Source organism: Ambystoma mexicanum, chromosome 9 (assembly GCF_040938575.1).
Source record: "Ambystoma mexicanum isolate Mex_15411 chromosome 9, UKY_AmexF1_1, whole genome shotgun sequence".
NCBI lineage: Eukaryota > Metazoa > Chordata > Amphibia > Caudata > Ambystomatidae > Ambystoma > Ambystoma mexicanum.
Genome location: NC_090931.1, coordinates 1339837727 through 1339863608, shown reverse-complemented (window position 1 = coordinate 1339863608; position 25882 = coordinate 1339837727). Strand labels below are relative to the sequence as shown.

The 25882-nt window shown below is 47.3% G+C and overlaps 1 protein-coding gene across 2 annotated transcripts in view; it reads left to right on the top strand.

Annotated features, from left to right (window-relative positions):
• EPB41L5 (erythrocyte membrane protein band 4.1 like 5) overlaps positions 1–25882 on the top strand; it is a 1765041-nt gene that overhangs the window by 1019289 nt on the left and 719870 nt on the right. For both annotated transcript variants that reach the window (XM_069616748.1, XM_069616747.1), the window contains exon 17: positions 25402–25571. In XM_069616748.1, the coding sequence (XP_069472849.1) occupies positions 25402–25571 (170 nt within the window). The remainder of the gene's footprint in view (positions 1–25401; positions 25572–25882) is intronic.

Genomic DNA, 25882 nt, shown 5'->3' with positions numbered 1-25882 from the left:
AGGGGACAGTGCCCCTCCCCACCCCAGTGGATTGAGCAGGAGGAGGTGGGAAGGCTGGTGGGACGCTGTGTTGTGTCTGCACCTCTGAGACTGAGGGGGGGGAGATGCCAAGAAGACGATTGGAGTGAGGCAGTGGGGGCAGCCGGCTGGGGGTACTGTTGCCCTGTTTGACGCACAAGTGGGGGGCTGAGGTGCAGTGAGGAGGCTGCAACAGTGACCGCCGGTAAGATAGTGAAGGGGCAGCAGAAGTTGAATCTTTGTTTAGGTGGTAAGAGTAGAGTGACCAAGCCCACAATGCAAGGGGCTGAGGATGGACCGGAGCAGGGCCCTCCGGAGAAGGCAGTGTCGATGAACCAGGTGCTGGCGGCCATTCAGGATTCAAGATGATCACTGGAGGGAAAGATCCAGTCAGTGGTGATGGATATCACGCTAGTCAGGGTGGACTTCCGGAAGATGGGGGAGAGGGTGACCGAAGCAGATAAGCAGGTTGGTGAAGTGGAAGATGCAGTGACTGTGTTGCAGGTGTGGGTGGATGCACTGGCTGCGGCCACAAGTGCTCTCGAGGTTAAGGCGGAGGACGCAGAAGGGCACTCAAGTCGAAGCAACATCAGAATCCTGCCCTAGCATGGAGCTGTCTCGAGCGCCTATTCACTGACATCCTGAAGATCAGAGGACTCTTGTGGTTCACCATCGAAAAAGGGTGAACAGGGTCCTTGGCAGGCCGCCTCCTGTTGGTGCCCTCCACAAGCAGTTCTGGCCAAGCTTTTGAATTTCAGGGTTCGGGACGCAATTTTGAAGGATGCACAGTGATCAATATCATATAAAGTGGGCGGCATGAGAATCCTGGTGTTCCCCCACTCAAGAGGTCAAAAGACAGCGTAAATCCTCCGATGCTGTGCAGAGGCGGCTCTGTGACCTGGGCCTCAAGTACATGCTGTTTTCCCCACAAAGTTGAAGGTGTTAGTGGATGGCCGCCCTTTTTTTCCAGCCCCCGGTGGAAGTGTAGGACTGGCTGGACTCCGAGTATGGAAATAGATTTGCCTCTGGCCAGAGGTGATCGGGGGCCTCCAGAGCAGGAAGGGTGCCCTTGTCTGATTCGTCCGGGGGCCTGTAGGGAGGCTCGCCCCCTGGGAAAGTTTGTGGGTGCAGAGTGAAACATTAGAGCTGAGGGATGCGAAGGATCGTATTGGACCGGGCCGGGAGCCAGAGGAGGCAAGCAGGGCCGAGGTGGACCCGGAAGAGCCCGGGAACAATGGGTGAAGCTGCTTAGCTGCTTAGCTGGGGCGAGTGGGCGGCTAATTGTAGGGTGTTTGTATTGCCAACGGCCGCTCGCCGGACTGTTCTTTCCAGCGAGCTCTGTGCTTGGGCCAGGGGGCAGGGTTTGAATTGGGCACATGGCCTTAAGGTATTGTTGGGGCGGGGTGGGCTGTTGTGGGCTAAGGGGTAGTGGTTACTTGGAGCGGTCCACCTGACTGGATGGGGGGCCCTACCAGTAGTGCTCTGCCCTCATCCCTTTCACTGGCTGGCCGGTCATAGATGGGAAACGGGGGCAGGGGGTGCTTGCAAGTTGAGAACAGTTGGGACTCTCTTGGTGGGGGGGGGGGTTCATGAGGCTCGCGCCAGGTTTTGGGGTGTGTGGACTGGGGGGAGTCAGGGGTGTTAGTTTGTTGTTGGCACTTGTCTATGCGGGAGTGAAGGGGGTGGTTTGGGGTATAAGGGCTGTGGGGGACTGATGGCTGGAAGATGGTTGCTATGGCCAGGCTGAGGGTGGTTAGCTGGAATGTCTGGGGGCTGAATAATGTTGTAAAGCAGGGGCAAATTTGATCTTATCTAACTCGGCACAGCATAGATGTGGCGATACTGCAGGAAATTCACTTGGATGCCCAGGGACTGCGGGGGCTGCATAGGAGGTGGAAGGGGGTGGTAGTCGGCACTAGATTCACCACCTTCGCTAGAGGAGTATTGGTGTAGATTTGGGATGCCGACGCAGTGAAGGTATCCCGGACCCTCGTGGATAAAGAGGGGTGATGTGTGGGGATTGTGGGGAGTTCTTGGGCAGCTTGATGTTCCTGCTAGGTACCTACGCTCCTAATGTGGCACAGGCGGAGTTCTTCACGGACATGCAGGATATTCTGGTACGTCACTGGGACACCTAGTCGTTGTGGTTTGGGGACTTCAATTGTGTGCTGGATGTGGCTAATGCAGTGGCTTGGCTGGTGGGGACGGCGACTAAGGCCTTGGGTAGGATAGTGGGCTCCCTTCACCTTAAAGATGCCTGGGGGGTGCTCCACGGGCAGGTGCGTAGCTACTCTTACTTTTTTTCCTCAGTCCACGGGTCTTACTCGCAAATAGATTCTTTGTGGGGGAGGAGAGAGTGGCATGGGTGACCGGGCGGAATACTTGGATAGGTCTCTGTCGGACCACTCCCCCTAGTGCTGACGTTGAGCATAGGGATGTTCGTCTGCCCTTTCCTACGTGGAGGTTTGACACACGGATGCTTGAGGATGGAGGGTTTAGGGCATCCCTACGGAGTAACATTCAGCAGTTCCTGGATGAGTGTTAGGCAGAATCCTGTGCAGTGCCCTTAGGGACCACTACACACAATTAAGACTAAAGGTGGCAATACAAGTTTGACCTTTGGTACAAGCCTGTACTACTATGTTAAAGTGGTAGCAGTAGTGGAGCAGCCATGCTTATCTCAAGCGTAAATGAGCAGTAGCAGAGATTACACAAAGGGACCACAATTACTGTGACTCAAGCAAACACTGACTCAAGGTTTCAGGTAAAAATATAAGTACAATTTATTTTTAAACCTTTTATTAACACAACAACCACACGTAAAATATACTACAACTAACCAATTCACTTTGTACAGTATTATTCGAGGTAAGTACCCTGTGTTTGAATGGACCGATGTTATGAAACTGAACACGTTACCGTGAATACAATTGCGATCACTTTTTGACAGTTCGGTCTACTAGATAAACGCGTATCTGCAGCAAGAAATGCTACCGGGGTAAAAACACACTTAGCACCCGAAATACCCAGAGAGAGTTGGGGGCAAAAATCACAGGCAATATGTTGGTTAGGCAGACAGAATCGAAGAACACACATAGACAGGAATTCAAGAGTCAAGGGGCCGGAGCCAAAGTCAAGTGACACCGGGTGCCTGTTGTCGAGGATCACGCAGTCGGACAGTTCGAGATTCAACGTTGCCTAGAGTACTTTGATATTGTCAATGTTCGGAAGCAAAAGTTATAAGAAGGAGGGAAAAGTAAGGACAAGCCTTAAAGTAGAGAAATAAGGATTTCACCCAAAATTCCTCAAACGGGACACAGTACCTTTCTCAAAGAACGAAGCTGGTGCCACGGCAGTTGTTCCTGTTGGTTTCCCGCAGACCCACGCTTTCCTGCAGCTTCAGCACAAAGGAAGATGTGGGGGTCCGCACCACACAGGGATGAGGCCACCAGCAGCGACAATGAATAAAAGGTGCGCTCCTTAAAAACAGGAGAGGTTCTTCAGGTGGCTATCCGGACCACTACAGCAGTGTGCAGCGATTTCAACCACAAAGGCGACCTCTGGCTGAAGATGATGAGCTGGTTATCCCCACCAGGCTCAAGGGAAGAAGACTCCGGACTGGATCTCCTCTTAGTCGTTGAAGGGCAGATAGTTCAGGACTGCAGCAGGGCTTCACCGGTACGGGGTAGTTGCAGCAGTCAACCTCGGTTTATAGTCATAATGTCGAAAAAAAAATGTCGACAGACAAAAATGTCGACAAAAAAATGTCGACAGACAATAATGTCGACATCCTATACTTATAATGGAAAAAGTCATTTTTTCGAAAAAAAAAGTCGACATTTTTTTTTTTTAACATTATGACTATAAACCCTTAAAACTATCAACACCTCACCCAACACCCCCCTGCCACCACCCCCCCCACACCCCCCAACCACCCTTTCACCCCCCATACTCAACACATACCAATTATTTATTTATTTATTTATTTATTCAATAAATAAATAACCTAAAAATGATCATTTACTATGGGGGGGGGTCCCCCCCCCAACCCCCCCTCACCCAACACCCCCCTGCCGCCCCCCCACACCCCCCCAACCACCCTTTCACCCCTCATACTCAACACATACCAATTATTTATTTATTTATTCAATAATTAAATAAATAAAAAATTGTATTTACTATGGGGGGGTCCCCCCCCCAACCCCCCCTCACCCAACACCCCCTTGCCACCCCCCCACACCCCCCCAACCACCCCTCATACTCAACACATCATATATATATTTATTTATGTATTTATGCATACACTAAATTAATGTCGAAAAAATATCGAATAATGTCGACATTTTTGTTTGTCGACATTATTGTTTTTCGACATTAATTTGTCGACATTTTGACTGTCGACATTATTGATGTCGACATTATGACTGCACACCGGTGTGTACTGGATCTGTGGTTAAATTTGACTAAGTAAAGTTAATGGTAACTTTACTCTTTTCTGGGGGACAGTAGTCACCTCAGAAAATGGAGTTAGTGGGAAGTCTGAATGACAACCCTGTGTCACTGCACTGAAGGTGCTGTGTGACACACACAAAGAAGGGGGCTTCTGAAGTGGTGTACTCCAGAGCTCACAATCTTAAACAAACAGGTGAAAACACATAGCAAAATACAAGTAAGAATGGGGGAAAAGCTCACGCTCTTACCAAGTGGAAAGAAACAACTCCAGAGATCCAGCAAAGCTGCTGAGGGACTCACTAGGTAAGGTAAATTAGCCATAGAATGAGAATTCTCCCTAACAATGAGAATTAGGAATCAACGGCAAGAAGGTCCACGGAGTGGGAAGCGTTAAAGATCTTTTTGAGGGTGGTGTGCATGTCAGCCAGGGTGGGGATTATCAGGGTACTCAGCCAGGAAGTGAGGGATCTTGAGCTTAAGGTGGCCCAGCTAGTCCAGGATCGGGCCAGGGGACGGACACAGGCAGAGATCTTGCACGAAGCGAAGGGGGAGCTCGGGGCAGCAAGGAACCGACTGGCCGCTCTTGGGTATGCAGGATATATTAAGTGGGTCAAGATGTTGTATGTCAGTTTGTCAAGGGTATGGGTGAATGGGAGGTCATCTCTTCTGCTTGGAGAGTAGGTAGGGGCACATGGCAAGGTTGTCTGCTGTCCCTGCTTATATTTGCACTAGTGATGGAACCCCTGGTGAGAATGTATAGGCTTCGGCACGAGGGTCTGGGTCTGCAGCTTGAGAGGGACAGGCACTGCATATCTATGTATGCAGATGATATCCTGCTGTATGTTCAGAACCCCCACGACAACCTGGGGCAGGTGTTGGCAGCGGTGGAAGAGTTTGGGCCGCTATCAGGGCTGGTGGTCAAAGGCTAAATCGGTGTACGCGTTGCCCACTGAGTGGGGACTTGGATCAATTTGGGATGTAGGCGACGACTGTAGGGTTCAAGTATTTGGGCATTCGGATAAGTGTGATTTGGGATTGGATGTACTCCCAGAATGTTGGGCATTTGAGGGTCTTGCCAAGTTTTGGAACCAGTTTCCCATTTCACTGATGGGACGTCTGGCTTTGGCAAAAATGGTCATGCTGTTGAATCTTATACGCGTTCCAGGTTATGCCTATGGTGTTTGGTACGGCCTGTTTTTGACCCTTCCATGCTATCCTAAACTGGCTGCTTTGGAAAGGCGATACTGAGGGTTGCCCTGACAAGGTTGCAGCTGCCTGCAGGCAAAGGGGGTATTAGGGTGACAGTCTTCAGGGCGTACTACTGGGCATATGGTGGACTGGTTCACCCTGCCTCATGTGGAACGAGTCACCAGCTGGACAGAGATGGAGATGGCCCTGTACAGTTTGTTGGGGTCTCTTGGGGAACGGGACTGGGAGTTGTGGAAGGTTCTTTCACCCTTGTGTATTAGGGTATTGTGGAGGGCGACAACAGCGTTTTCCCTTCCTGTTCCTTCCCCTGGGCTGTAGTAGGCTAAGGAGGGTGGAGGTTGGAAGAGATCTGGGGTGACCAGGGTTTTGGGGGGGGAGAAACGCTGATGCTTTGTGTGTGAGACAGGGCCGTCACGTATGCCGAATGTAGGGTTATCAATTCCCTTGCCCACCTGAACTTCCTGGAGTTCGCCATGCTGATGGTGGGGGTGAGGAAGGCCTGGGAGGGTAGAAACCACCATACTCACGCGATTTAACGTAACTCTTATACAATTGGTAGATGGGGGTGGGGTCTGTATCAGAACTTTAAGCAGCTAATTGGGAGGAATGTGACTGTTCGGGAGAATTCTCTGTTAAGGCTAATTTCCCAAACCTAGTGAGTCCCCCAGCAGCTTTGCTGGATTTTTGGGGTTTATTTCTTTCTCCTGCTAAGAGCGAGACTCTTTTTTTTCTCCCACTCTTAGACATGATTTGATATATCCTTTGACTTTGGAATGTGTTTAATGGGCTATGGGGTCTTTTACTCCATTGGGCTTCATGTGTTTTTGGTATGTGCCTTACACCCCATAACACCGGGGTGTCATAGTGACCCCCAAACATAGACTCCGTACCCTGGGACTGACTGTCTCCCAGGGCATGTAAAGTCACCATTGGCTTTACTAGTCCTAAATTGTGAACAGAACCAGTACAAACCATCATGTTGTGGGCGTACTGGTAGGGGCAATTCGATTGCCCTTGGGTCTGTTGTTCGAGGGGGCACTGTCCAGTCCCCCCTGAGCGAGTTTTGGCTGGTGGCAGTGGATACTACTTTTTATATTCAACCGCGAATATATTCCTATGGGATTTTCCCATTGTTCGAGACTAATACTTTTTAACATAGCCTCAAACATATCGCTGGTTTATTTATTTAATATTAATTCACCGGTTGGTATTTTTTGCCAGAACTCGGTTCCAAAATGGCGTTTGTGTTCGCTTCTGTGACTCCAACCCAAGTCGAGCCCTTTGTTCCACTTTTTGGCGGGCTTCTCCACAGAAGCCTCCAAAAGTGGTGCCACTCTGTCTGGGTACCACAGGGGGTGTGGGAGGGGGTTTAGGCACCCTGGACTGAGTTGCCTCAGCAACTCAAGTCGCACTCTTGTGTGATTGGCCCTGTGTGATTGGCCCAGTGGTGAGCCGCCCGGCTCCCCACTTAGCATGTTTAAGTGACAGCTAGGACTGATGAATGGGGGTTTTCTGCATATAAGCAGGGTTTTGGGGACTGGGACCTCAGACGTCGCCACAGGACCAAAGAGGGAGAAGCTGAGCCGACCTGCAACGACGACACCACCGGTGGAGCCCTGCTGAACCGACTCGCCACTTCTTCCAACGACGGAGGAGATCTTCATCCCGAAGAGTCTTCTTCCTTTGACTGGTGGGGATAACCAGTTTGCCCGCCTTTTCGCCTTCCCGGATCATCACAAGCGACTTTGCTCACAAGTAGACTTTGACTTTCCTGCCTTGCTGAGTGCTTCTAAAGTATTGTGTTGTGTGCTGTTCCTAATTTCTGCCTTTTCCCTCCCTTTTTCTTAAACTTATTGGAGTGCCATCTTTAGTTAAGCACTCACCTGTCTGGAAATAAGTGGTGTTAAGACTTGTCTAATAAGGAATAAGGGATGTATATATATTAATAGTGACTGTTTTTAAACTTGCTTATAATAATAGTGCTAGAGTGTTTCTAAGTGTTGCTTTAAATACATAATTATATACTTGATACCAAAGCTCTGGTCAGTGTTTGCTTGTGTTACTGTATTGTGGTACCTATCTTGTATACTCTATATACTGTCTAACTCTTCTTGAGATGTCTGGCTGCTCAGCCACAGCTACCAGGTAAATCTGGGTGATACAGACTGCTACAATTGGGTATACTGCCAACACCTTTAGTTTTAAGCCTTTTGCAGTGGTCCCTAAGGGAACTGCACAGGTTTCTGCCTAACAGTGACACCGCAGCAGCAGGGCTCCGTACCAAATGGGAAACTGATATGGGGGAACAACTTACTGACTGCAAGTGGGCAAGGGTCCTTGAGCATACGAAAAGTGTCTCGGAACGCCAAATTTCAATGGATACAGTATAAAATAGCCCAAAAGGCGTATATCACGCCGGCAGAGGCGGACCCAATTTGCTAGAGGTCCAGAAATTAGGTTGGAACCCTCTTGCACATATGGCGTTGCGAGCGGGTGGTGGGTTTCTGGGGTGACATCTGCTCTGAGTTGGTTTGGGTATGTGTGCAAACTTTGATTAAACACTGCCTGCTCAGGTTTAATCCCTGTGGGGAAGGGCAGGCGCAGGAAGGAGTATGGCTAGAGCCATGGTTGGTCTGTTGCTTACCTCAAGGTCGAACGCTTGTCTGAAAGGCACAGGATGGCCCTAGAGTGGGAGATTGACACAGGAGCTGGCGTAAATGGGTGAGAGCTGAAATGGATGTGAGTGCCCAACTTCAGTAGGTGGTGGGCATGGTGACTTGCTACACAGTGTGGCATGAGATGTGGGACAAACTGTAATTGAACCAGGACTTGTGTTCCCCTTGATGGGTCAATAGGTTATTGCTGTTGCAACCCAATGGGGGCACACACGGGAGCAGGAGGAGGGAGGCTTGGGATGTGGGGCGTGGGGGCGGAAAGGGCAGGGGATTGCCACATTGCAGAGATGTTTGCCCCGGGGGGTGTTCTCAAGGGGTAATGGGAGGTGAGGTACATGACGAGGTGTGTGCCTGTATGACAAGTGTCGTTTTCATTTCAAAACATTGAATGCGTTTTTTTAAAAGAAATATTAGCAAAGCACATTAGAATTTAACTGTTTACATTTTGGATGCCCAATAAGGAACAGCCTCTTCCCCACATCTGCTTAGCAATAGACTTACTATGGCTGGAATGTGTATTGGGACAAGACAGCCCGACTCCCCATATTCAGCCAGGATGTAAACACCTTCACTTTGCCCATGAATTCCAAGCAAACACCTGCAAATGTGCTTTCTATAAATGGCATTATGCTGTAAAGCATAAACCTACATGCGATGATCAAACAAAAAAAACTAAGAATAGTATCAGATATCACCAGCCCATCCCGGGCACATCTTAAAAAGCAATACAAATGTTATAATAGGAAAAAGCATACATGGTACTCTTGCAGCTCTTCACTGTACAGTTGGGTGTGCTACATAGGAACCTGACAAGGGGACAGGTTCTGCCCTGCAGAGCTAACCATAGGGGATGACCAGTGCCCCCAAAAAGAGGTCATTTGAGCAAGAGAAGTAAAGCAAAAACTTGACTTGCCTCCAAAAGTCAGGCCTGGGTTCTGCTGGGGGTTCCATTGATGTCAATGGCAGGAAAGTTGCATAAAGCAAAGTCTTTTTACTAACACTAGTCATCCATTTGTTCACTCCTTGTTGTAGGCTGCTGAAATTTCACAGATCATAGTGAAAATGTCTGTGATAGAATGCAACACTTTTGTATGGGGTAGAAGCTTTTTGAGCAGGTTTGGCTACCCATTGAATAATTAAACCGGTGTTTTGTGCAGACAGTGATGCTGTTAACTGTTTGTTAAGATTGACTTCTGATGGGCTGGGAGTTGCTAGCTGTGAATTTCTGGTACTGCATGGTCATCAATAGTAATTATAGTTCACAGTGATAAAGGACTCCCCTGTCCCTCGTGTACCTTGTTGCATGCATATTGGTGGGCACCATGTGGTCAAATATTTTTGCAATATATCAGACTGCTGGCTGTCCACGCTCAAGCTGTCTCCAGTTGGGAGATCAACTGCAGCTGTTTACATGGGATAGTACTAAAATGTCACCTAAAACTGCGACCAGTACTATTACTGCATCTTTGTACAGTCCCAAAGCTGCGACTCACATTACGCTAAGGGGAGTGGGGGTGTCCCCTGCTCCCTTTAATCAGTGTAATTGGGGTCAGGGTTGCAGGTGTGTCCCCTGCTTCCATTATATGAAAGCGGGGGACAATAAAGAAAAAAAAAAAACGAAAAAAGGACCCTGCGATGCCAGTCCGAACCCATTTTAGTGGGAGAGAACTGATGCTGCAGGGATAGAGGAGAGACGGTGGCCCACCTCTGTGTGTGCCGCTATCAAGGTAGGGGGTAGGCGGGTAGGGTGATGCGAGGCACAGTGATCTATGTGATTACTGCGCTGTGCCGTAATTGTAGTTGGCTTTTTGAAAGTCGACATTATGGTTGGCGCAGTGATCACATAGATCCGTTTACATTATCCTTCAACGTTTTCATTATGGCTGAAGATCTTCAAGCACCTGATGAAGATGCTGTGATGAAGAGGTGAACAGCTGCAATACAGTCCTGCTTTGTCTTCTAGACCCTCCTGAGATTAGATAACCCAACAGTAGAGATCCTCTTTGTGACTTTCTTTACTGATTTTTAGTCTGAACACAGAGAACAGTAATTTAGGTTACTACTAGGGGCAAGCTCCTTCCTGTAAGTTTTTATTTTAATGTTTGTAAGTATTTGCTTAATTTTGGGGCATAAAATACAGGTAAACCACTTATCTGGGTGGTTGCTCAAAGCCTTTTTAAGAGAAAAAATAATCCTAGCGGTCTATGGGATGGTGAAACTTGGGCACTGTGAACTTTCATGCCCCATTTGATAAAAACTACCTTCCAAGACTTCAATTATTCTCTGATTGGAAACCCTTCCCTCTTCTGATAAATAAGAATCTTGCGGGGAGCAACCGGACATTAAAGGTTCTGACTATGCTAGGGGTCAGTTTGTTACTGTTTTTTAAAAAGAAGGACATGTTTATTTAATTGATCCCCTCACGCATCCCTGCAACTCCTCCCCATCACTCCGCTCCTTGGATGAAGTGCTGGTTAATAAGTGGTTTCCAAGCTGGAGTGGTAGACCTTTTTAAAGAGTTGGACAAGTCCAAATAGTGGCCCACTCAGTGACGAGCGTGGACTTTAGGCATACAAGGCAAGGAGGACAATAAGGTGGGCAGGGTAGGGGTGAATGCATGCTGGGGTGTATTATGCATGTTAGGTGGGGAGGTGGTAGAAGTGGGAGGAACGGGAGAGGGGATGAGGGTAACTGGGGTAGGGGTATCCCTCATCTTTAGGATAGATCTAAGAGGGTGAGGTTGGGTAGTGGGGGAGGTGGTCTTATAGGGTGTGTGTAAATAGCAGGGTAGTGGTGGTGCAACACAATAGTGGTTGGAATACGGGTGGAGCTATGGGTGGAAGGAAAGTGGAGTTAAGAGGTGACCAGTCTGGGGAAGAGAGCAGAGAGGGTATTGGTGGAGTGGCGAATGTGCAGACGGGGAAGTTGAGTAATTTGGTTTTGGGAGGGAGGGTGAACTGTTGTATGTCGACCATCTGGGGTCGAGCAATATGCAACTGCTCATAGGAATCAATAAGGGGTCAAGCAGTGGAGGCAAGCAGGATGGGTCGAGCAAAAGTCTTATCTGCCACTCGCAAAAGAAAGACAAGCCACAATTATTTTCCATTGCCACTCACTTAAGTAGCATATACCATGCAGTAAGGGTCAACTAAGGAAGAAAAGGTCACCGTTGTGTAGTATAGTTGACGTGTTATTGAAATAGTAAATAAACCCACATTGGTAGGTAGAAAAATTACACTAAGTTATTACAATACTACACTAAGGCACACTTTATTTTGTCAAAGGTAAGTAAAAACAATAAACTACATCTATGGCCCACAGTTGGGTAAACCACTATGTGTTGAACAATACTTCAGTATCACAAGCACTTATCCAACAGTAGAATGCATTGACTAAGATAGAGTGTTGTTAAATGCCTCAGAAGATAAACCTTGCGCTCCTAGAACCTAAGGGGTATCTAGTGAAAGTGTAGTCAACAATGTTGTCAGTGAAAAGGTCATGGGGAAAATACCTCTGCAGTGAAAAAGTTGGCAAGCAAAAAGTAGTCAATAAATGCAACTGAAAAGAAGCCAAAAATGTAGTTCTGCTAGGGTAATTGTTAGGGAGGGTTTAGTCGGTTTGATAGGGGTTAGGGTAAAGGTTAGGGTTGGAGTAAAAATGTTGGGTTTTGGTTCGTCGTTGGGGTAGATTAAGAGTTGGGGAAATTCATGTTGTCTAAAGAGAGCGAGTCCTTTTCAAGGCCTTTTTGAGACTCTCCTGACGCTTGGAAGAAGGCGTTGGACAGGAGTGATTATTCAGAAGGCATCTCTGGTCAACGAAGTGGCTGTGTGCATCTCCGTTCTTCAGTTCAAGTGGTCAGTTCTGTCTTCACCCAGGACCCATGCCCCTTATCCAGGAACCCAGCCAATCAGCAGCCATGCAGCATGTATACATTGGTGGTGGCTGTACTTTCAGGACAGCAAGCCTCCCAGTTGGAATTGGTTCCAGGCCGGCAAAGTAAGAGAAAGACCAACAGAATTTCAGAGTTCTCCCCGGTTTCCTGTCTTCAGACACACTGGCGCCTTGATGGGCTTCACAAAGGGATCCCGCTGAAGACCTAAGTGAAACCAGGACCTCCCCCCATCTTCAATTGGCGAGAAAAGAACACTGTCACCATTTTGGGTCAATGGTGACCCTTCAGTGCACTTCCGAGGCTGCGGGTACAGCCTGGGAGTAATAATTGCAAAAAAGTAGGTAGAATAAGACCACTGTCACCAGCCATTCAGATTAGCTGGTCACTGTCACTAGAAAGTTACAGGAGCAGTGATAAAGGCGATACAGTGTAACCCCTCAGCACTACACGTAAAGTGGGGTATGCTGATCTCACAATAGAAAAGATAGGCATGATGGGATATATCCCCCTGCCTTGTAGGATATATCCCCCTACCTTGGGGGAACAAGATTTCCCACAAAGAAAACTGAAAATAAAAAACGAAGCCCAGGGGGATCGCAGCAACACTTTACAGTGTGTGCTGTGTATGACAAAAGTCAGACAGATGCCATAAAACTTGGAGGAAGGCATTACTCCAAGAAAAAAATATCAAAAGAAATATAAAAGGATCCCAAAGAGAGGGTAACAGAATGTGGGAACAGACCAAAAACCAGTAGTCTAGCAAAAAGTGCTGGGGGACTCACAGAGGGAAGAGTGTGTGCATACAAAATGAAAATCTACCTAACAGTATTACAGGAAGGGTTTGGTTTAGGGCAAGGGCTATGTAATTTGTGGCAAGCTGGTGATGGGGTTGGTTGGTTTACTGTTCATCTTTTATATATTTTGCATTGAGTAATATGTAAATGAAATGTAGCGTGCTGAATGGTTAGGGTTCTGTAAGAATTCAGAGCTGTAATGTAGAATTAGGGGTATGTTTAGGAATGGAGTTGGGGTGGCAGAGGATTTATTAGAGGTTTGGGTCATAGTTGCAGTTGTACTTTTGTGTATTTAAAAATTGCTTTTTGGGTGACCCTTATTACTGCCAACATTTTCACACTTTGCATTGCTTGTATTGAATGACTACATTGTTAAAACAACTTTTTTGCTGACCTCATTTTCACAAGACTACATTTTCCTGGAGACATTTTACCACGGGAACCTTATAAGGCACTCCAGCACCATATACCTAGTTTACAGAAGTCCATCACTAGTCAGCAGTCTCTGGAAGTCTTTAGGAAACACCAGAAGGTTCCCAAGAGTCACAGGTGAGTGGTCTAGGAGAGACCACCCATCTAGGAAGTTCAGGACAAAAGCCAGTTAGTTTGGAGCAAAAGGTAGTCTTTAAAAGGTGACTTAAGCCGGGGGTTGTTGAGTTCTAGGAAGCAGCTACCTGGACACCATCACCATGGGCAAGCCGCGGATAGTACAAAGGTAAACCGCACCTTACGCCCAATGCAGATCTAATTGGGAGGGGGTGGTTCAAGAGATTTACTGCATGCACAACATGTGTTTACTCGCTCTGTGATGTTCTGTTGTGCCCCCCCCTTCTCGCATACAGGTGTTTCCTGTTTTGCTTGATTCTTCTACCCTACTTCCCCTCCCTCCCCCATGCAGACCTCTTCGCCCCCCCTATATCCTACCACTGCAGGAGTCTGTCCTGATACATTCTGATGTCACCATCAACGCCTTTTGCCAATGCTTGGATTTGACTTTTATGGACTTCATTGACTCAGTGCGTCACCTTCTCTCAACTCTCATGCTGCACTTCCTATGCATCTTGTACTCATGGTGGCCCTGAATCATGCTGTTCCCATTTTCATCTTCATTCCTGGCTTGTATTTGCTGTTCTCTTGCAACATCATGTGTTACTACTGACTTCTGCAATTGTATTCGCTCTCCCCTCTTGCTCCTCCACTTTTTCACTGCTCACTCTGTTTTCTCCTCCTCTCCCTTTCCCCATCTCCTCCCCTTACTTTCTTCTATGCACTTACTCTATCAGAATTGTCCTTGACCTAGTATGATAGCAACCTTGTTTGTCTCCTCCCCTACATGGTTTCCCCCCTGACACTATCTGAAATGTCGTCAGGCCTAGTACTTTAATCGCTTGTTTTGTTCCTCCACTCCCTTTCGGCACCCCTCTCTTACCTTTTGTTAAATCTCCGGCTCTACCAGAAATGTCGTTGGGCCTAGTACGGTAGTCGCCTGTCTGTTTCCATTTCCTTCCCAGTCTCCACCCTCCCTTCCTGATCTATGTCTTAGCTCTTACACTATCTGAAATGTCGCCAGGCCGAGTATGATAGTTAATTTCACATTCTTATTGTTCATGGCCTATAAGAATGTCATTGTGTTTTCCCTTGTTCCCTCCCTTGCCTTGAAGGGCTTTGAAACACATTTTGTATAGGCGCTATATAAATAAACTATCATATCATCTCTGGCTCCTGAACCCCCAGAAATGCAGAAATGACCCTAGGCCACAGTATATCACTGCAGGAAGACTTGCTGCACTGTCATCGGGTTCAAGGATGATGATCACATGTTGCCTTTCTGTTCCCGTGGACACTTTGGACAGTTGGTGGGGGTGGAGCAATACCCTGGATCGGTCACACATTGATGTTACAACCCTCAAGGTTGACTTGACCAATGCACATTTTTGGATTGAACCTGTCCAGGGTCAGGAGGCACTCATCAGCTCGGCGGTCATACTTTAGGCTCCTGACAGGCACCTCTTTTGGTGAAGGTCAGGCCAGGAGGTTTCCAGCATCACTGCAGAGCCCTGAAGCAGTCAAGCAATTAGACCAGAAGAAAGTCCTTGCAGCAGAGCAAAGCTGAATCTGGGGATTCCAGAGCAATGCAAAGCTGTATGTGCCAATGACCCTGGAAAGGCGATAAACCTCTAGCAGGACAGCGCACTGGTTATTCCCACAAGTCAAATGGAAGGAAGCACCTCTGAGGTCTCCCCTGCTGAACTAATGGTCAATGTTTACCAAGTGGGAGAGTTTGGCTGAGCCAATGCTGGTTCCTGCAGCAGTCTTCTACCGTCCCTTGGTTGCCTTCTAATCTCTTAAGCCCCATTGGTCGACTTGTTTTTCTTGGTCCACCTCCCCGCATTTGATCCTGAATCCTGGCTGGGGTTCACACTATCCATCCCTCCAACAAGGGAGCTCATAACATTCAGACTTTATGGTGGCAGTCTACTAGTGGACAGCCAGCATCTCAGAATCTGACCAGCCCCCCACCCAACTTCCTGCCAACTCTCTCACACAGGAAGAGACTTTCTGCAAGAAGCTTGCCAAGATGCATGAAGAGAGGTTCCTCTCCCTACTGGCAAGGTAGGATGGCTAATAAAGGACAGGCCATCATGAACAGGACTTATAAACATGAGGAGATGGCATTTTGAGTATCTGGTTCTCCTAAATGCCTTATCATGACTAAAAAGGCATCATGCCAGATAGATCATTTGGAAAAAAGGAGAAAATGAAACTGGCACCAGTCAATGAAGGGGAATAAAAATGTTACTTACTCCATGTAAGATTACTGCAATGTGAAAAAAACACATAAACTACAGATGACTACTCCTACAAGCACACCACGTAAGGTTTGGGTTGCCGCCATAGGAAAAACGCAGATGCAGAACAAAGGGGAGAAGTCTCTGAAAACTGGGAAGTCAAAATAAAAATTCAGTGTCCCCAAAACGAGGTGAATACAGCTGGTGAGTGAGAGTCCTGTTTGCTTTCAAAGTCAGTGAAAAAATAAAGAGACCAGCAGTAGTGCTGGGAGGCTAAAGGAAGATAGGGGAAAGATGTACAAAAAAGAAAATCTCCTTAAAACTAAGTTTTGGCTCTTCCATCATCCTGACACAGTGCCAGCAGTCGTTTAGCTCTCCATCTGCAACTTTAATGTGAAGACTTTATCCGTGTAATAGTGTAGCTCATCTACTCTTTTGTCCCACCCCCCACTAGAAAGCATTAGAAACCTCTACGAGAACACATGTAGAACCATAGATGGTGTTGGGGCTCGTGTCGAACCTCCCCCTTGCTGTCTGCAAGGTTGTGGCAGCCGATGTGGACTCGCCGCTACCAGTGTCTCCCCAGGGGTCTCTGGTGGAACATATCATGATGCGTACCGTTTATCCGCTGGCCATCTTAGCGGAACGGTAGCCCTGCAATAACGGAACAGTACAGTGTCTCTCACCTGGCAGCCATATTTCATATTGGATTCCAGTGATCAGACGTTTGTGTTACCAGAGTTGCATTGAACAGGATCGAGTGGAGTTCAGACAGGAAAGGAATTGTGTGAAACAGGATAAACGGTACCCATCATATGTTTCACCAGGGACCCCTGGGGAGACCCTGGTAGTGGCAAGTCAACATGTGCTGCCACAACCTCCTAGGCAGCAGGGGGTGGGGGGGTTCACACACAAGCCCGAACAGATAGTGACCCTGCCCTCCTGTCAAAGAAAGCCTGTGTTGTGTGTTTTTATGGCGCACGTTTTTCAGCCAGACCAGTTTTAATTCTCTAACTGAAATTTCTTTTTAAATACACATTGACTATTTCTAGTACATGCTTTGTATTCCTAAATATATGTGGTAGCACTCTCTCAAGACAAGTCCATTTAACCTTCATAAGCCATTGCCAAAAGTGTATTTTATGGTTTATCGAAAGGGGCTAATTAAATTCTTTAAGGCTATTCCAAGTATAGTTGCATGATAAGACAAGAGATAGATGCACCCGAGTCAAATATCTTTAGTTCTCATTTGCCAAACTTGTAAAGTAATTTCTGATGTTTGTTAATCTGCTTAGAATCACATGCTGTGCATAGTCCGACATCCAGTGGTCACTGCGGAGTATTGCATTTTGTTTTTCATAGTCGAAAAGGGGATGCCGACAAGGCGTGTCTGTAACACTATCCCTATAGTGACGTGCAGTGTACCCACAATCCCTCACGCGTCGAGGTCCCTCAGATTGTTTTTTTCCGCCCAGTTATTGGTCGCCTTTATGCGGAGCTCTTCGAGAGACATTGCGAAATCATTTCCTCGACCCTTGGTCGTTTTCTCTTATTTATAACCATACACATAGATCCCTCCCTCGACGTAGAAGCTGTTCTCCACCGAGCAAGATCTTTGACGGAGGGACGAGCGGAGGAGATCCTTCGGCGCTGCCGAACACGTGGCCTGGCCTCGCCGGCCTAATACAGTAGGGAGAGTGAGGTTGTGTGGTCATTTCTTTGCTTCACTCTAAGAATGCCTTTCTCTTTCCCCTCCCTCTCTTTCGAGGTCGTAATCACATTTCATACCCTCCGCTATGGAGAGGACGCCCTTTAGGTTTTGCCCGCGCTGCAAGGGAAAATTTACCTGGAAGGACAAGCACAAACGGTGTAACTGTTGCTTGCCCCTCGATCACAAAGAGGCCGGCTGTGTAGCCTGTAAATTACTTAAACCCAAAACCTTAAAAGATCGCAGGGTCAAAAGGTGGCCAGCCTATGCGATGTCTAGGTCTCACTCCTTGCCAGCTGCCGCCGTCGCCGAATGTGACGAGGAAAGTGATTACACGGCCTGCGCAACGGAGGTTGTAGACCTCTCGAAGGAGCGTTCCCTCTCCTCGGCGTCCGGCCCTGACAAGCCCGGCTCACGCCGCGCTTATGGGGATGAACACCCCAGCGACGAGGACGAACACAGGAAAACACATAAGCACATACCCCACGGCACGCATTTTTCGAAGACGAAGGCAGCCATAGCGTCAACGGAGGCGTCAGGGTCCACCGGCGCCTCCCGCCGACCGTAAGGGTTGCAAGCCCTCCCTGCCACCGCTTCCGCGACTGGGCTTTCTGTAAATAAGGGCGCTAACCCCAAATCCTCAGGCAACGCGCCTCGCAAGAGTGCGTACGGCGCCAGTAAAGACTCTGCACTGCCTAGAGCGACGGTGAGCGATCCCTCGACGGAGAAGCTGCTCTCCGAAAGCCTTGCGCGTATAGCTTCGAAAGACGGCCAGAGACGGACGGCGGGTATCATGTCGATAACCGCTCACAAGGCCAAAGAAACGCAGAGGATGCCGGAGGGTAGGCTGGGACAGCTCCCACCGTCGACAGAAGACCCTAGCCAGCGAGAAGGTTTCTCAGAAGGCGAAGGGACGCCATCTTCGATGCTATGGGACAGAACTAAGCAACTGCAAGGAGAAGAACCTCCCTTTTCACTCCCAGACCGCTCTGGTCTACCTTACTGGACTGTAGAGAGGTTCCAGTCATGTATGGACAAGCTAGACAGGTTCATGGCTATCCCAGAAAATATGACACCCAAGAGGCCAAGGGAGGTACCCCAGGAAGGGCCAAGGGCTAAATACACAAAGCACTTTAACCCCCTACAGGAAGACATGGACTCTTACGACCTCACTGAAGAGGATTCTCACTTCCAGGAAGAGGATGAGTTTGTGTATAATGAAGACCAACAAGAGGAAGAAGGTTTTCATGAAGGTGAAGAGGGCTACGAGGAGGACCCAAGTGAAGGTGGCTCACAGCCCTGGCAGTCACCATCAGGGTCTACAGACCCGACATTATAGACATTTCTTCTCCTCAGACCACACCGGTCAGGAACCCATCTCCAGTAGACAATCAGCCCACCTTCAATGCGCTACTGAGGAAGGCAGCAGCGTATTTTGAAGTTGAAACTGGGGAGGTTACCCCAGATAGTGATTTTGTCGAAAGGATTATTAAGGAAAGACCTCCCACTAGTCAAACTATTCCTATCCTCGCCTCGGTTAAGAGACGACTCACCCCATCGCTGTCCACCCCCGCGCTGGTAAGCTGGGTCAATCCAAGAATCGAGAAATTGTTCTCACCCGCTCAGTCAGACCCATTATATATCAGGGGTCACTCAGTCCCGGACTCCTTAGTGGTTACTAACACAAGGAAGAGGGCTGGGGTTCCACTGTCAACCAGCGAGGCACCCCCAGACAAAGAAGGGAAAAAATGTTATGCCTTGGGCAAAAGAATTTCCGCCTCGGCAGTGTTTTCAATTAGGATTGCCAATAATAATACATTGTTAGCAAGCTATGCCGATGCTCAATGGGGAAAGCTTAAGCAGGACATCGAAGAAGCCCCTGAACCTCTAAGAACACACTTCTTGGCTACAGTTACAGAAGGAGCTCTGGTCAACCAGAGCATCATTAAGAACACTCTTGATGCGGCAGAAACTGCTGGCCGTTCTTTGGTGCAGGGAATTCTGCTGAAGCGTCATGTCTGGCTTCGCAATTCCGGCTTCAAGGCAGAAACGCAGGCGTCACTCATTAAAAAGCCAATAGAAGAGTCAAATCTCTTTGGAAGGGCAGTGGACGATGCACTGGAAAATGCGAAGAAATAATTCGACACCATAAAGACCTTAGACCAAATCTCAAAGCCTCCAAACAGGCGGGGATTTGGGAACAAGCGCTTTTTTCGTGGCCAACGCCAACAGCAGCAACAGCATTACACTGCGGGCAACTGGCCCTCTAATCAGGGTACCAGTATAACCAAAGAGGACAACGCCGTGGCAAGGGCAGAGGCCGAGGCTCCAGCCCCAGAGGCACCCCGGCAAGTAACACCAAATGACCCGAAGGTTCGGGTCCCCTCCCATGCGTCTCCGGTTGGGGGCCGGATAACATCGTTCCTTTCAGCATGGGAGGGAATAACATCAGACCGGTGGGTATTGTCAACCGTAGCCCACGGGTACTGTATAGAGTTCAATCAGTCCCCCACCTACAGACCTCCAAGGGGACGACGCCTGTCACCAGAACACCTTGTCATCCTCCTGCAAGAAGTAGAACAGCTGCTACAGAAAGGAGCAATAGAGGTCGTGCCCCTATCTCAGGTAATGGAAGGTATTTATTCAGTGTACTTCCTTGTACCCAAAAAGGACCTAACCATGCGCCCTGTACTAGATCTGCGCCCAGTGAACAAATTTGTAAAACCACAAAAATTTCAAATGGTAACATTACAGGAGGTAATTCCCCTGCTATCTCAGGGGGACTACATGACAACACTAGACATGAAAGATGCATACTTTCATATTTTGATGTTGCCAGCGCACAGAAAATACCTCAGGTTCATGATAGAGGGCAAACACTACCAGTTCAGAGTGCTACCCTTCGGCATAGCGTCTGCACCGAGGGTATTCACGAAGGTACTGGCAGTGGCCGCGGCCCACCTGTGCAGGTTGTCCATACCGGTATACCCGTACCTCGACGATTGGCTCATAACAGGCGAGTCCTACGAGACATGCTTCTCAAACACCCAGAAGACAGTAGACCTTTTGTTCCAACTAGGCTTCTACATCAACGAGAAGAAGTCCAGCTTAGACCTCAGCCAAATCAAACAATTCCTAGGGGCTCTAATTCGAACAAAGGACGGCCACGTCTTCCCCTCCAACGAGAGGGTCCAAAATATGCGGTTTCAGATCCCTCAATATGTGGCCGGTCGAGAGGTGACGGTACGCAAAGCAATGCGCTTTGTAGGAATGATGGCGTCGTGTATTTATTTGGTACCTCACGCGCGCCTGCGCCCAATGCAAGAGTGGCTCAACAGCCAGTGGTGTCAGGCCAGCGGACAATGGGACGATCTAGTGGTGGTCTTGCAGGCCTTGGTTCTCTCGCTACGGTGGTGGTCGAAGGAAAACCTGGTAATAGGGAAACCATTTGCCACCCCCGCAGTGGAAGCCACTCTAACCACAGACGCATCCCTCACAGGATGGGGGGGGCTCACCTATCCCATCAGACTGCTCACAGAGTCTGGACTCTGAGCGTAGCGTCCAAACACACAAACTTATTAGAGCTACTTGCGGTGTTCAAGGCACTAAAAGCCTTCCAGACACACCTACAAGGGAAGACAGTGATGGTCCTCATGGACAGCACCACAGCCATGTACTACCTCAACAAGCAAGGGGGCACTCACTCTCCAGGACTGTCCAAGCTGTCCCAGAACATCTGAAAGTGGGCTCTCAGACACATGTTCCTATTGTCACAACATGTATCAGGGGAACTCAATCTGCTATCAGACGAACTCAGCAGAGACTTCCCTTTCAGAGTACGAATGGCGGTTACACGAAGACATCGTCTTCGACGTCTTCACACAATGGGGCTTCCCAGAAATAGACCTGTTCGTAACTCTGGAGAACTCACAATGCCTAGATTACGCCTCCAGATACCCACAGAACCGCTCCAAGGGGAACGGTCTCTGGATACCATGGTCTGGGAAATTTGTTTACGCTTCCCCCCCCCCCACCCCCCGACTCCTCTGCTGAACAAGATAGTGCACAAGATGCACCAGGAACCAGTCACCATGATACTGATAGCCCCGATGTGGGCCCGCCAATCATGGTTTGCACACCTGATGGAGATGTCCCTGTCCCCACCAGTGAAACTGCCCTGCCCCGTACAACTTGCTGTCACAGGACAAGGGCAAGACAGTACACACATGCCCACAGAACATGAATTTAGCAGCCTGGCTCCTGAGGTCATAGAATTTGGCCATTTACGACTCCCTCAGAGATGCATGGACATTCTCAAAGAAGCTAGAAAACCCAACACTTGCCACTGCTATTCTAGCAAGTGGAAGAGATTTGTCATCTGGTGTAGAGGTAATAGCATCAACCCAGTCCACTGCTCTCCCACACAAATTGTCATATACCTGACCCATTTACTGGACTCGGGTCTAGTGTTCAATTCTATTAAAGTCCATCTAGCGGCACTTTCTGCATACACCACCTCTCAACTTAAGGGTTCATGGTGGAAAGTCCCAGTTATCAAAGCCTTCATGAAGGGGGTAAAGAGAATACACCCTCCGATAGCAAACCCAGCTCCTGGCTGGGACCTTAATGTGGTACTTACCAGGCTCATGGGGTCACCCTTTGAACCCATGCACAAGGCAACTCTTAAGGACCTCACCCTTAAGACTGCTTTCCTAATAGCCATCACCTCCATTAGGAGAGTAAGTGAACTACAGGCTCTTTCTATTCTAGACCGTAACAGTTCACAAAGATAAGATGGTTCTACGCACACACCCAAGGTTTGCACCGAAATTCATATCGAAATTCCATGTCAACTAGTCAATAGAACTACCAATATTCTTTCAAAACCCTTCCAATTTGGGAGAAAAAAGCCTGCATACACTTGATGTGCGCAGAGCTGTCATGTTTTATATGGCAAGAACTAGGCCACTGAGAAAGACTGATCAGTTCTTTGTCTCGTTGGCAGCAGGAAGAGAAGGAGATGCAGTCTCAAAGTCCACTATATCTAGATGGATTCTTCAATGCATCACTCTCTGTTTCTCTCTTGCTAAGAGAGAACTACCCTTCAAGCCAAGAGCACACTCTACTCGAGGCACTGGGGCATCCATAGCATTCATTGCAAACGTTCCCCTTGAGTCCATTTGCAAAGCGGCAACCTGGAGTTGTGTACACACCTTTACAAAACACTACTGTCTAGATGCTCACTCTAGATCTGATTCCCAGGTGGGACAAGCAGTATTAAGACATCTTTTCTCTACTGTTCCTTCTCACAACCCACCTCCAACTCTGGGTACTGCTCGCTAGTCTATGCACAGCATGTGATTCTAAGCAGATTAACAAACATCAGAAGACAATGCATTACTTACAGTAAAAGCATTTCTGATGGTTGTATCTGCTTAGATTCACATGCGCCCACCCTTCCTCCCCGCTCGGATGGAAGGAACATAGACATCTTTCTACTACATCTCTCTATTTTGTGTACTCACTCACGTATAGAAGACTCCCTCAGGGCAGAAAAATACAAACAGAGGGACCTCGACACGTGAGGGATTGTGGGTACACTGCATGTCACTATAGGGATAGTGTTACAGACACGCCTTGTCGACATCCCCTTTTCGACTACGAAAAACAAAATGCAATACTCCGCAGTGACCACTGGATGGCGGACTATGCACAGCATGTGAATCTAAGCAGATATAACCATCAGAAATGCTTTTACGGTAAGTAATGCATTGTCATTCTAATTTGTGATGTTTTATATATCTTCTCTATATAGCAAGTTATTCTTTCAAGAACTTTACGCTTGAAGAGCTAAACAATATTTTATTAAGTTTTAGTGGCTGGTACAGATGCACCTGAATTTCTTTTTTTTACCAAAAGTGTGAAATTCTTTTCTGGTATTTGTATGAATAATACACCAATTTTTACATTAAAGCTTTTTAGTGTAATCCTAAATTCAAAGGTGTTCTTTTTAGCTTTTGAAGTGCTTTTAACCGCACTGCCTATCCTGCTGAGGACAATACCATCGCTGTTCCAGTACAAAAAGGGTCTGAAGACTCTTCTCTTTGACAAAGGTAAAGCCTAAACATTTTTTTTTAAAAACCTGTTGTCCTCACCTTCACATCCTTATTCTCTCAGAGAGATGCATACACACACACATACAACACTCAGATGGCAACTTAAATTCTTCAGTTGAGAAGCCAAAGTCGAGGGAGTTGTTTAAGGTCTGTGAATCTGTTCAAGTAGGTCATTTGGAGAAAGTGTAGGACAGGAGAAGCATTTTACAGTAGTGTTTTTTCAGAGGCTGAAATTAGGGAGAGTGTTCTGTGAGCAATGATTTGTAATCGGAAACAACCATATGTGGGACCTTAACAAAAAAATATCTTTCTCTAAAATTCAGTCCGAGATGTTCAATGGAAGTAGGATCCAAGCGCCTATCTGAAAACTCTAGATCATGTACAAAGGTAGGAACTTTAACTACAGGCAGTCTGAGCCACAGCCAAGAACAGTTGTCCAGGGTAAAAGAGACAATTTGTGGAAGGAAGGAAAAAAGATGGATGGTTTGTCTACCTGTTTTTTCAGCAAGAAGTTATTCCTTTAAGATTTGGATTGGTGAAGAGGCTATGTAACAAAAATATTTTGGAAGTGTGCAGAGAGGTTTAGCAGATGAGCCATAGTTTGCCCACTACTTTCCCTATCACACAACCCACAGTTTTGCCACTATGAGTGAATCCGAGGGCGAAATGCAATAAAACTAGTCCTAATGTTATTTATTCTGTGCATTTTCTTTTGTGAGGTTTCTTACTGTTTGAACTGGTTCACATGTTTCTTTGCAGAGTTCAAACAAACATGCAACTATTTCAGAAATGGGACCTTATTCCATCTGATCTTTAAACATTTGCCTATTGAATCATTTTGTCATGATTTATTAATCTGTGCTGAAAAAGAACTACTATCTCTTAATGGTCGTGGTAATACAAGTGTTCCATCTTTAGAGTTTTATACAGTTTTCCCACTGAATACATTCTCTAATCTTCGGATTTCCTTGTTGGTGCATTCTTGTGCATCTCTGTCTGCCTTGCAATGTGCGTGTACCAGCAGATTGCTTTGCGTGCTTAAGGGTTTTGCCTGAGACAGTGCTGCATGATCACCAGATTCTGTACAGTAGATTTCCTATTGTCTCAATTTTGTGTCTGCCCTAGAATTATTCTAACGCATTTTTTGAACCCCGCTCTAACTAGTTCTGTGACCCAAAGTTTTAGGACATCACACCACCCCTTGCTAGCATTTCACTTTTCAGGGATCTTGCCTAGAAGCCACATCTATGAAGGTAAGTCCCTTCACTTTGATATTTGGCTGAGATTTTTAATTTCCGATGTTTTTATGTTGTATCTGAAAGGAGCATTTGGGTAGATGGTGTTGTAAAGTATTGTAGAATAGGCACAAGAAATCGATTTGCCGAAGGTAGTCTCTATATCAATGAATATTACAACAATAGCAGGGCCAATCAGCATGTTGTCTTATGAACAGCAAATGAAGCCCAACATATATTTGCCCACAAATAGGTTGGCTTTCTGTTGTTCTGGAGTGCCATTTTAAGCAAGGTTTCACGTAATATTTATCTTAAGCAGTCCATAGCTGCTATATGTTTTAGCTGCTCGAGTCCTGAGCGAAATTAAAAGGAATATTTTCCCAACAATTTCGAATTCCAGCAAACCTTTGCAATCCTTGCACTCCCGATTTGGTTATAAAAAAGAAAGCAGCATTGCTGAAAGTTTGTTGGTTTTCCTTGCATGTTGTATCATCCTCTTTATGCCTCTTGCAGCAAACCAGTGATTGCTGATATGCCTAGCAACAAAGACTTGCTGGAAAATTGCCCTGATACCCTAGGGGTGCCTGGTACCACTGCCACTGTCGGAGTCGCCGAAGAGGCCAGCTTTAGCTTTAATAACTCTGGCACAACTGGAGCTGTGGTTGAAGGAAACAATGTAGCAGGTACGAAAGTCGCCTGGTGGGTATGCAATGCTATAAAACGTCTAGTCAATTTAGTGTACAAGTCAGTTTTCAAGGGCTCATTGAAGTGGTCTTTCCAGAGATTTGCTAATACAGGATTTTGGCTGTGCCAAGCAGTTGGTATGTGGTGTGATGAAATGTTTTTACTGTGGTAGTCAGTCTGCTTTCAAGGATTAACAGGTAGCTTTATAGGCAATCTGCCATGTTTAACACAGAAAGATGGTATATTAAACTGTCTTGGGGGTGAGGGAGTTGGCAGGCATTGGAGATGGGTGAAGCATTTAAAAGGCTAT